This window comes from Cynara cardunculus (genome assembly GCF_001531365.2).
Source record: "Cynara cardunculus var. scolymus isolate 2C chromosome LG 14, CcrdV1, whole genome shotgun sequence".
In the NCBI taxonomy this organism is placed as follows: Eukaryota; Viridiplantae; Streptophyta; class Magnoliopsida; order Asterales; family Asteraceae; genus Cynara; species Cynara cardunculus.
In genome coordinates this window covers 3,552,038-3,565,202 of record NC_037541.1, presented here as the reverse complement: position 1 = coordinate 3,565,202, position 13,165 = coordinate 3,552,038, and the positions used below count along the sequence as shown (strand labels likewise).

The following is a 13,165-nucleotide window of genomic DNA, read 5'->3' as shown; positions in this document are numbered from 1 at the left end:
CCATGGTGGGACCACTGATATTTACAACAAGAGACGCAAAAGTCTAACCCACTACACCTTGAAGGATCTTTCATTTAATTATAATACCATTTATAACACCACAAGCTCGATCCCAAATCAACTACACCATGTGCAGAAGTTATTAGTATTTTACGACCAAAGGAGTTATAGGGGACAAACCAATGGGAGTCGAGCTTTTACAAACTTCTCCACTTTGATTCCTAATGTACTCATCAAGCCAATGCATAAACCCAAATAAAGTCGAACTCCCCAGTATATGCAAGAGTCCAACTCACTAACTACACCTTAAGGGATCACTGATCTAATACTGTTTGTAATGCCCCAAGACTAAACTAGCCAACTGACCCAATAACCTTCAAATCAATAAAAAATCATGATGAAAGTTATTGGTCACAACAATTAAAGGCTTATAACGGGAACATAGTTCATAAACTTAAAACCAATTTGGGACGGGCTGTCACAGAGAACCTTCTCAAGACCATGATATAGATGAACTAGCATTACCAATAATCACCACAAGAACAAAATCCATCTTTGAAGTGATGAAAACGACTAGAATCTCTTACAATAATCTCACGTTGAACAACTTTTGCTATAAGCTTAATGGCAGAATGACAATCGCCGCATACACGAAGATTCTTCATCACTATTATAGTACTTCCTTTAACTGTGCAAACTAATGCAAAGCAAATAGCAAGCCTCTCGCTATGATACAATAAGAGTGTTTCCTTTTGTTCATCTTCAACGTCATGTAAAGCAAACACTTGGTCAGGGACATAACCAAGTCCCTTCATCTTTTCTCCTATCCACTCAAGTTTTCTATATATTTCAGTCGTCATAGGGTGAGACCTATCTCCAGAAAGAAATTCATGCCTATGTCCCTTCAAAGTGACCCAACTGCGTCCTGGCTCTTTCATAATCCGTCTGCTTTTCATCACCCCTCGGATTCTTGAAACATCACTCCATCTACCAGCAAAAGCATACAAATTAGATAAGAGCATATATGCAGGACTACAATCTGGATCTATGTTAAATATTGTTTCTGCAGCTCTTTCAGCCAAGTTTAAGTTTGAGTGCACCTTACAAGCACTAAGCAAAGCTAGCCAAATAGATGTATTTGGTTCCATCGGCATGCTTCTAACTAACTCTTCCGCTTCATTTAACTTCCCCCCACGTCCTAAGATATCCACCATGCATGCATAGTGCTCGAGCTTCACCTTAACAGATCCATACCGAGACACAAAATCAAAAATGCATCTTCCTTTGTCTAACATCCCAGAACGGCTACATGCAGAAAGTAGCCCGGTAAAGGTTATATCATCAGGTGGCACTCCGTGACGTATCATTTGGTTAAAAAGGATTAGTGCCCACATGCCATAACCGTGTTGGGCACATCCAACAATTATCGCGTTCCATGAAACAATGTTCTTCTCGGCTATTTCCTTGAAGATGGACAATCCATCGTAAATATTCCCACACTTGGTATACAATACAATGAGGGAATTTCCTACAAACACATCTGTTTCAAGTCCTAGCTTGACAGCTGCTCCATTAATCTCTTTTCCCCTGTCCAAAGCCTCCACTTCACAACATGAATTTAAGGCACTGGTAAATGAAGATTGATTTGGAGGAACACCAAACCTAAACATGTCAGCAAATACTTCCAATGCTTCCTCATGTTTGCAATTTAAACTGTATCCGGTTAAGAGAGACGTCCACACTACCACAGAACTATGCATTTTCTCCTTAAAAACTTTGCAACAACTATCAATGTCCTTGCAATGTGCATAGAATGTAATTAAGGGAGCCGTAACATATGTGTCTGAGAGGTAACCAAGCTTCACTACATGCCCATGAATCTTGACACCCAGATGTAAATTTCTTACATTTGCACAAGCTGTTATTACAGACGAAAACGTAACTGAAGTAGGCCGAACACCACAAGACAACATCTGCCTGAAGAGAACTAATGCGTCATCGCTCTTCCCAGCCTGATTAAACCCATTAATCATTGAGGACCAGGAAATCACACTTCTGCTTGGCATCTCGTGAAAGAACCTAACAGCATCTTCCACTCTTCCATTGATAAAATATCCATAAATCATCGAATTCCAAGCAGCTTCGTCCTTCAGAGGCATCTCTCTAAACAATTGCTCTGCTTCTTCGGTCCTTCCATGTCTCAACAACCCATTTATCATTGTTGTCCAAGAAACCACATTTCTTTCAGGCATTTCTTCAAATAGCTTAAAACCCGACTCCAGATTCCCACAGTCAAAACACCCCTTGATCATTGAATTCCACGTAACTGCATCCCGAACCGGCATTTCCTCGAACAGCTTCAAGGCATCGTTAAGCCGATTGTTTCTCACAAAAGCTTGAATTGTCTTGGTGCACGAATAAACATCTGGGTACGAGAGTTTGTTCGGAAAGACAAAAGCTTCATTAAGTCTTCGGATTTTTGGGTGATTAAATGTTACAGGGATGTACGCAGCAGTATTTTGTTTGACATAATTCGTGATAACTGTTAAACATCTAGAAGATTTTGCAACCTTTGTGTGTAAGATGGTACGAGAAATATCAAATAATCTTTGTGCAACTTTGAATTTCCTAATCATGGCGCATTTAACTTGGCAGGTGACTAATTACTCCCATATTTCAGTTGGTGAATATCATAATCTCCTGAAAAGTAAACATCAATGATGATATTATACATACTACTTGATTAAAGACCAATGTTTCCCTATCCATTACATGCCTATATATTCTCTGAGAGTTTCTACTGATCAATTTTCAAATATGTCAATATTTATCAGACAATCACTTACTCACAAACTTCCATAGCTTTGGTCCGCTATCCCGATCATGATTTTCCTACCCCCAGAGGGAAATTAAACTGATAATCTTTTCTGGAGATATCCATTTTCCTGGAATTACCAAACGTCTAGCATTCCCTCACGCTTGGCGCCAATGAGGCGGAGATATAGAACAGCATATAAGTTATCATTTTTTTTAACTTTAACATGGAATCAATTACAATTATAGGAAAAATAGGTACAAAGGTCACTCAACTATAGAAAAAGTTTCAAATAGACAGTTGAAAGATGGATAGTGTTCTGAATTGGTATGTTTATTGCATACACAACGTAAAACAAAACAAAGAAATAGAAATTTGTACTAACAACAAGTTCTTCAAAAATTAGGGCGAAGAATCTCGAAGAACAAAAGTGATGAACCCTTATAACATACAATTTGAAAGCTGTAGACATCATTGCTGCTGGTCTCAAAAATCTCTCCCTAGTTCTGGTAAGACAGTTGGATATTCAGTGTTCCATCATCTTTGAGGTTGGAAACGAACAGGGCCACCCGTGGGTCACCCGAAAATGGCCCAACCCGCAATCCCGGTCCGGCTATTTAAATTACACAATATTAACCTTATATAAAGCCCGTTAGGGTGTGTTTGCTACAATGTCGATAGATCGGGACAGAATAAAAGAAAAACTTTTGTTTTACATTTGACAGAACTATTATGTAGAATAGACAAGAATAGAGTAGAACAAAATGGAACATGTCTGTTCTACTCCTACTCCATGAAACACGGTGGAACAAGATGGAAGAGACTTATATTTTACCAATATAAGCTCAAAATAAAATTTAATTCTCTTCTAAAATATCAAATAGATCTTTTTTTTTTTACATTTTATTCATTCTTTAAATTTTATTTATTGTATTTTATGTTTTTTAAACTTTTATTTTACTGTCCTCAAAATATTATTTTTATATGGTTTCTATATTTTTATTAATTTATGTAATTTATTACATCTCAATAATAATAAAAAATGTAGATTATGGATAACATAAAAATTGGAAACTAGATAAACTTTTTATTTTAGTCTCATTTTAATTGTTTTGACGAAAACTTTCTAATGATATATTTTGTTATAAAAAACTACTAATTTTATTATAATTTTATAAATTACATAAATTAATCAAAATATATTAATAACTCATTACGTGTAATTGGTCATTTTACTTGTTCTGTTCCGTTCTGTCCATATCTGTATTATCAAATGTTGAACAGTTGTTATGTCTTATTCTGTCTTGTTTTGTCCTGTCTTGTTCTGTCATCTTTTATCTTATCTAAACACCAAATACACTCTTAAGGCTGTTTGGTTGTCTTGGACTATTTATTTTTTATTAAATGGGCTTATTCATATAGTTATATGAATTGTTTAGTTCTGACTTAATGAAAAAACTATTGGCTACCATTTGATGAAAAGACCCGCCTACTTAAGAAACAGGGCCCGTCCTGAGATTTTGGATGCCCACAGCGGAAAACCAAAAAAATGCCCCTTATGTGTGTATATAAAAACCACAATAAACTATTTGAAGGGGTTTGAAACCTAGTCAATCTAGGCGGCTCATCTTCACGCTAATTTTTTTTTTAAATATAACAAAAATGATGCAGGGGGGACATAAACCAAAACCCCGTGTAACAAAACATAAAATACATTACCATTCACCTAAAACGATGCCTTCTTGCATTTTTTGAAGCAAAAATATCTACATTTTGTCATAACTAATAGTAGCTAAAACAGCTCCTAAAAAGCTTAAGCCTTTATCCTATACTAAGCATCAATCTTAAGCCTTTGTCCTATACTAACCCGTTTCAAAACAGCTCCTAGAAAGCTTCTAAACAACCCTAAAAAGTAAAAAATTTATGGCTTGAGCAGATTGAAAAGAATGCAAAACAAAACAGCACCAAAAACAGCCACAAGTCCCAATCAGTTTAAAAGAAAACCTAAGTAGGCAGGGCAACTTCATTATAATGTTGTTTACAGAAAACCTAAGTAGGCATATATACAGTATTAGTATATTACATATTTAAAACTTAAAAGAAAATCTAAGTAAACAGGTTAGCTTCATCTAGATTATGAATTAATCAAACAAAAATTAGAAACATAAAATAATTAGTAAAGTAAAGTAAATAAGTAAATAAGTAATCAAATAACCCTAAGTTAAGCCCTAACCTCACAACAGTGATGGGCGGAGAGAGAGAGAGGCAGAGAGCGACGAGAGACGGAAAGAGGCAGGCAGCCGCAGAGACGAGAGAGGCAGCCGACGCCCGGCAGCCGCAGACCGACGGCAGTCGGAGTCAATAGTCGTGAGAGGCAGTCAGGCAGAGAGCGAGAGCGAGAGCCATTTGCGACATTGATTTCGATTGAGATTGAGCGACGGAGCGTGAGAGCTAGAGCCTTTTGCGATATTGATTTCGATTGAGATTGAACAACAACGTTAGAGGGAGGAGGGAGGCGGGAGGCGAGAGTCGAGAGGAAGAAACAGGGCGGTAACATTAGATTTTCTTAGGCTTAAAAAAAACTGAACCTATATATACATTGGGCTTTACAAATTTGATGCCCTTGGAGGCTTGGCTTCATGCTGCCCGGGCCGTCGCCCCCGGGCCTATAGCCAGGGCCGGCCCTGTTAAGAAACCATCGATGTTGCACTCTCTTCTCCTTGTTGACATCATCGCCGCTTTCCTCTTTATCCCAACGTCGACGACCACCCTCATCTTTGAACCCTTACTCCCTGCGACTACTTCTGCAGGTTTTGTATCAGTTTTACACCTTCGAGCAAAAAGTGGATTTCTTCTTTAACCCTCTAACCCTAGTTGCTTCGGCACCATAGTTGCAGGTTCTGTATCAATTTCTATCAAAGTTATGGGTGTTCTTCTTTGCAACGTATAACCCACTTATCAAAAAAAAAATCTTCCATTTTAAACTTTCAAAGTAAATAACAACACATTTTTATCAAACAGACAAATTTATCTAGACAGATAAAGTTTATCCATACAAGACTTGATAGAAAAATTGCTAAACAACCATTAAATCCGTCTATGAGTGTTTTTAATTAGGAAGGTAGGTTTTGAAAAACTTAATTTTTAGCATAGAGTTCCTCCTTGAAAGTTATTGAATACAAGACTTTGTATATCATTAAGTCATTACCAAACAGTTATAATAGCAGACCAAATAAGTTGTAAGTCTCGTTAAGCTCATTAACTATTGACAAACAGACCAAAATTACTACCTTACTGATTCCAAATTTTTTTAGCTTATTAAAGCCATCTTTTTGAAAATCGTAACTTTTTGTAAACCAAAACCGTCACCGTTTTGTATCCCTTTTCTAATCCAAGAATCCGAAAATTTGAAACCAGTTACCTATTTGTTGTTATCTAAATCATTCGAACCCACAAGATCTAATCGTATTTTGTCAATTGCGATGACTAAACTAGTCTAGCAGTTGAATTACTCTTGATTATTGGATCAGTCAAAGTGGATTCAGTAGAGCTATATCAATAAACATGAATGGATCCATTGGAGATAAACCATCGATCTAAATTCTAGTTTTATGTTCCATAGTACTCGATTTATGGTAAAATTCTTTGGTCGTAAAAGAGTCTCGAAGATTGTCGATTTTGCCAAAACGTCATCAATGGTCATTTTCGGTAAAACCGAGTGTTTGAAACTCGAAATTTAGACCCCCCTAGTTCATGTAAATTCTTGATTCTTACTTTGTCAGTTAACAAAAATGTTATCAAGGTTTTTATGTAAAAAAAAACGAACCAAAACAATGAAAAATTTGGTTTTGGGGCTAAAAATGCGACCGTGGGGCTGAAAATGCGACCGTGGGGCTGCTGGCTCCCGACGGATCGGGTTTTAATTAAACAAATATTCAGGAATTTATAATTATTTATTTATTTGGTCTACTAGTTTTTAAATTACAGAAGTACGTTTTTTATAAATTATTTAAGGGTTGTTTATCAACACTTATCTGGGTAAGTGCTTACGGGTAAAATTTAAAACTATCAATTACTTATCGGGTAAGATTTTAGTCCACCAAAACGGTATCGTATGCAACAACTAACCTGGTAAGCGCTAATCGTGGTAAGAGTCGTCGTCATCACTTACCGGGTAAAACTCTCAGTCCTTGTCTTTGCTCTTACCGGGTAAGATTCTTGGTTCTTGTCATATTGATTCGGTAAGGTAATGTGACTTGGTAAGTGTTTACTCAGATAAGCGTTTGGTAATTGGTCACTAAAACATTATAAATTGTGTAGGTGCAAATTAAAGGAGATAAAGAAGCTTACACTAACATCAGGTGAGTTCCTGTGATTTATAAGACAAAGATGCATGCATAGTATGCAAATATGTTGCAGAAATTAAAATTCAGATTATATATATGCTTTACAGTATTTTCAATTACATGCTTTAGTTTCTGAAAGATATGAGATACGTGCTTTTATGTCGTTGTTTTAATGGATTATGACAAGAATTGTCAGAATAGTATATCGGTATTATCTTGGTCGTGGCTTGGGGAGATAACCCTATAATAGAGTTGTTTATGGGCGGGACAACCCGTTAGATCCAGCCCATCCGGCCCGCTAAAAATACAAGTTTGGATAACCATTATCGAGAAAAAGGACAGGCCTGGATTTATTCGTTAAAATTAGCAGGCAAACATGGGCAATGTAAAAATAAATATGGACAGGCTCGTCCGGCTCGTTTATATTTAATAACTTTTTACCATTAATTATAATTATACTAGTATATTTTAAAATTAAATTATTAAAGTTATAAGATGGTTTTTCTTAAGAACTCAAAAGGCTCTACATTATCTTTGTTAGCATCTTTATGTCAATTAACAATGGATGATTGAAATTGGCGGTAGCATGATGGGGGCATGGAAAGGTATTATTGATTTTATGGAAGTTTGAATTTTGTTTTTCATTTCTTTCTCCACTTGTTGAGATCTATGTGTCACTTTAATTGCTTAAAATTTTAATTGCTTAAAATTTTAATTGCAACAGTGTTTTTTTTTTACTTTTTGGTTCCACATTAATTAATTAATTGCTAGTGATCAAACTTATTGATTTATAAGAGTTACACTTTTTAGGCCTATTAGCCCGTGGGCTTGCCTCACCTGTTTATACGGCGGGTAATGGCAAGTTGTGAAACCCAAAAAAAAGGCTTGAGTTTACAATATTATGCCCGTTGGATAAAAAAACAAGTTAGCCCTAGCCCGGGCCTAGTCCAAACCGTAAATGATCACCTCTACCCTATAAGTACGATAGCCTTTTTATAGGTCAATAGCATGGTGAGATAGCACCTATACGCTTCACGAATAGTTATGTTGATGAAAAATTGTGTTCTCCAAGCTGTATGCTTCAATTGCAGATCTCACTGTCGTTAAACCATGTTTTCAGTTTACTTATTTTCTTTAAACATGTAAAAAACAGTGAACTCACTAGCTGAAAGCTGAAACTTTAGTATGCATCTCTCAGGGGTCGCTATAGCAGGTAGCTCAACGGGCAAAGAGAAGATCTAAGTATGAGATGAGGTCGTTTCGTTAGCATTTTAGTTGATGGATTTCTTATTTTCTTCGTGTAGATTTTGATTATGTTTTGGACTTCCACTATTGAGAATCTAGTTTGGATTGTTATCTTATGGATGATCTTACTCTTGGGTTGATTGTTAGGGTTGTCACACTCGGCCAGTCAGACCTTACTAGACCCAGTCCACCTCTATCAATAACCACGATTGAACATAGTCGGACCCTAGGTGGACCCATTCAGGCTCTCATCAACTGATACCTAATCGAGCTTAATCAATGAACATGATTGAACCGAGTCTAAGCCTATTGGAGTCAGTCAAGTGTAATAAATGAAAATGACGGGATCCAACTATACCATCATGGATCCATCCAAGCTCAATCAATGAACATTAGGTGGTTCTAGTAGACTTGCAGTCAATGGTCAACCCTTATATAACGCTATATGTTCCAATATTTCAATGTAATCAATTGGTTCAGCAGTTGATTTTTTCTGCAAATATTAAAATGTCGTTCGGTCTTGATTTAGCAAAACGAACTTCGTGCACATGTTAACTTTTGTTGAAAATATGGACAAAAATATGCGGACTGAACAGTTTGTCAAACGATGGAAACTAGGTTCATATTTTATGGAATCGTCTTTCAAAAATCTCATTTATTAGTCCATCACCGTTAAAAAAATGTCTATTTTAATGTACAAGATTGATGTGACATCGGTAAAATTCGACATTTTTTAAAATATTCTTAAAATAGATTTTTTTTTTTGAAATTATATCCCCTTAAGTTATGTTTATCAGAATATGAACCACACGAAACTATGTTTCTTTTTTCTTTAATATATTGATCAGAACAAGGGGGAAATCCAAAAAGAACCCAACGGATTTCATGTTTTGAGCGATTTAACTCTTTATGTGTTTCTTTTTAACAAATAAATATCTGCAATTATTGGAACAGAACAAAATGGTTCTTTTGGCTTATAAAATGACCGGAAACTGGTTTACATAGGGAAAAATTCGAAAACTCCAATGGACTTTCATATTTTGAGCGATAAACTACTTAAACAGGTTTTTGAACAAACAAATCTTTGTATTTACTGAAATCAAACAAAATGGTAATTCATGTGTAATAAAAATCATCATAACTGGTTATTTGATCAAATCATTATTACATGGCTTTGAATTTAAAATGAAAAAAAAGGACATGGATACAGTGCTATCGCCTACTCACTGAGTCACTGGTGTTTATCCCTTTGGACACAACTTTTCTATGCATTTGTTTATAAGTCACGCTTTCAAATGACTAAGGGATGTGATTTTATTTTATTTTTTTGCGTTTTATTGGTTTGTGGTAATTCCTAAATGATCTGTTGATACATCAAGAGATAAATGATATATTTCTTGTGTTTTATAAGTATATTGATTTATTAATTCGAAGAAAATATTCTATTACTTAATATATTAAAATATAAAAATTCGTAGGGCATCTGATATTTTTTCCATGATTTTACGACAATAACAAGTTTTATAACAAATTATTCAGTTTCAGTAAGTGAAAAAAAAAATCATTTTATTCATAAAAAATATCAAATGATTTAATCGCTTAAAATACGAAAATATTTTGAGTTTTTTAATTGAATTTTTTCCCTTTTATAAAGCATTAAAAAAATAAAAGAAAATAGAACAATTTTAAAAAATTTAAAATAAAATTAAATAAATTAAAAAAATTTAGTATGTTGCTGCCCAGGATCGAACTGGAGACCTTTAGTGTGTAAGACTAACGTGATAACCACTACACCACAGCAACCGCGTGCTTAGTTTTTCTTGCATATTTTATATGTTCTTAAAACTAAAAGTAAACTACAAATTATATCCCTGTGGTTTGTTGGAAATAACACTATTCGTCCCTGTAGTTTTTAAATTGCAGTATAGCCATCTTGATTTGCAAAAAAGTCTGAATTTGATCCCTCTCTCTAACGGTTGTTGAAAATTTCTGTTAAATTATGAACATTTCGTTATTTTATCGATTTATTTGTTTTTTAGCCAATCAAAGTTGTTTTTATGATTTTGGTTTCTATGATTTTTGATTAGGTAAACGATAAAAAAATTGATAAAATAATAAAAAAGTGTCTCATTTAACAGAATTCTTTTAACGACCATTAGAGTGAGAGAGACCAAATTCGGACGTATTTGCAAACCACGACCCGAACCAAAAGCTAAATAAATTTGAATTGGTGACCGAAATGACAATCTTTGAATAACAATCGAACTAAGGATCATAAACTGACAATCCAATTTAACCCAACCCGAAAAATAGGTTGATGAACCCAACTTAAACTAAACTGAAACGTAATTGAGTTCTATATATTACAGGTCTAACGTGATTGGATCATAAGAGAGTTGGAGCCAACCCATTCCAAACCAAATCAATAATTTAAAATATTATCTATACTATATTATAAAACATTTGACAAAAACTCTTAAAAATCATTCTTTATGCATGAAGTACTGTTTATTAATACATATTACTAAAAATTTAAGATTACAAGTAAATTGTGCGTAAGTACTAAGTACAACTTATTAAAGCTTCATTTTTAAATTCGTATAATTAATTGTAGATAAATATAATCAAATACATAATAAATATCTCATTTTAAGTATAATAAATTTTAAAATATAATTAGGATAATCATATAGTTTAACAAAATCATTATCTTTATAAAAATTATATTGTTAAGCCAAAATTAAATTACTTCACAATTAGACCTAAATTAAATTATAATAAAAAATTGAACTAAAGAAATTGTGCAAAAAAAACGATAACTTTTAAATAGTTAATTTGATATTAATATCGATATATTTTTTCAAAATTTTATGATATCTTTAAATTTGTTTTTATTCAAAAGTAAAAACATTATCTTTCTCAAAATCACATAAACTGTATTATATTAACAAAAATAAAAAACAAAATAAAACATTAAAATAAAAATGTATCTCACTGCATTACACGAATACCTTATAATATTACATATTAATCAATTCTATCAACTTATTAAATGGAAACAACATGTCATTTCTTGAATTTTATGACAAAATGGAGAAGTTTTAATTTTCCAACAATTAAAGCAAGGATTCTTGCCTCGGGACAACGTTGGAGTCGAAGTAGTTCAAAACAATCATTTGTTAATTTATGATTTTGACATGTGTTTTCAATTTTCATACCTAATTATCAGATCATGTATTAAGTACCGACCATAAAGTATTAGCCCGTTAACATAATCAAACTCAACTTAACCAACCCAACTCGTAAACGGTTATGTTGATTTGGATTATAGTTTTCAACGGGTGTTAGGTTGGGTTAAAATATAATCAGCAGACGTAATTAAGGTTGGGGTTAAACTTTTATAAACCGACATAATTAGGATTGAATTGTTTAAATGTCGTAACTCGACTAATCCAACCCATATGCACCCATAAAGAATCGAATTAAAGATTGGTTTAAAAAAAAATTAACTGATAATTGACCAACTATTTACATACAACAATTTTCATATTTAATTAAGAATATAATAAAAAGTTGACATTACCACAGAATGTATAACATTCAAATCAGTTTGTAAATGTGTATCTAATCATAATATCCATTTTCATAATTAAGAATTAGGTCTCATGTTCTAAATTTTGTTTCATAATTATGATTACTAAGTACTTGGATCATATATATATATATATATATATAGACTTGGGATCATGTGAGATCAATGGTTTTTCATGAGACCCGTAAGACCAATTTTCAACCATTGGATTAGATCTACAATCGTCAGATTTCAACATTTATAAACGCCACGAGACTTCTCAATAATTACAAAATTGCCACCGTGCAACTTTAAACCATTAGATCATTAGTTTATAAAGTTGATCAATGAATATAAATTGGTCTTACGGGTCTCATGAAAAACCCTTGGTCTCACGTGAACCCGATCTTATATATATATATGTGTGTGTGTGTGTGTGTGTGTGTTGGACCCAACCTTTCTCCTCAACGACTCTTTTAGAAAGTAAACCCGGGATTTCATTGGGTAGCTCCCTCTCGACATTCTAGGACAAGATGTGTCTATCAAGCTTTCGTTGGAGGGACGTGTTAGAGTCTCAGATCGGTTAGACTTGAACCATTTCTCATGTATATATGTTGGAACTTTCTATTTCTTTTTGCGGGCTCTTTTGAAAAGTAATATTAGGCTCCACAGACCACATATTCACATATTTAATTACTAGAAGGATACTCGAACAATCCTGCGAGATACATCTTGATTTTAATGTTTCGTTTTTTTTGTTACAGTCGATGTTATAATACAGTTTTATGTGATTTTGAGAAAACGATAATATTTTTCTTTTTGAATAAAATATAAATATGAATATATATATATATATATATGTATATATAATATATATATATATATATATATTATAACTAGAAGCGTACTCGCGCAATGCAGCGAGATACATCGTGATTTTAATATTTCATTTTATTATTTATCTCAGTCGATGTTATAATATGGGTTTATGTGATTTTGAGAAAACGATGATGTTTTTATTTTTGAATAAAATATATGTTTGAAGATATCACAAAAATTTTACAAAAATATATCGATATTAGTATCAAATTAACTATTTGAAATTTTTGTGTAATTTTTTAATTCAATTTTTTTATAATTTAATTTATATACAATAACGAAGTAATTTATATTTGGTTTAATAATATA

General features: G+C 33.3%; 1 protein-coding gene and 1 non-coding gene across 2 annotated transcripts; both read right to left on the bottom strand.

The window, feature by feature from the left end:
* Positions 1–484: 484 nt before the first annotated feature.
* LOC112526830 (pentatricopeptide repeat-containing protein At5g46460, mitochondrial) lies at positions 485–2,856 on the bottom strand. Its single transcript, XM_025137252.1, has one exon. The coding sequence runs from the start codon at positions 2,634–2,636 to the stop codon at positions 522–524; it is 2,115 nt and encodes a 704-aa protein (XP_024993020.1). The 5' UTR covers positions 2,637–2,856; the 3' UTR covers positions 485–521.
* Positions 2,857–10,136: 7,280 nt separating this feature from the next.
* TRNAV-UAC lies at positions 10,137–10,209 on the bottom strand. The gene has a single exon. It is a non-coding gene; the product is annotated as a tRNA-Val (tRNA).
* Between the last annotated feature and the right edge of the window lie 2,956 nt (positions 10,210–13,165).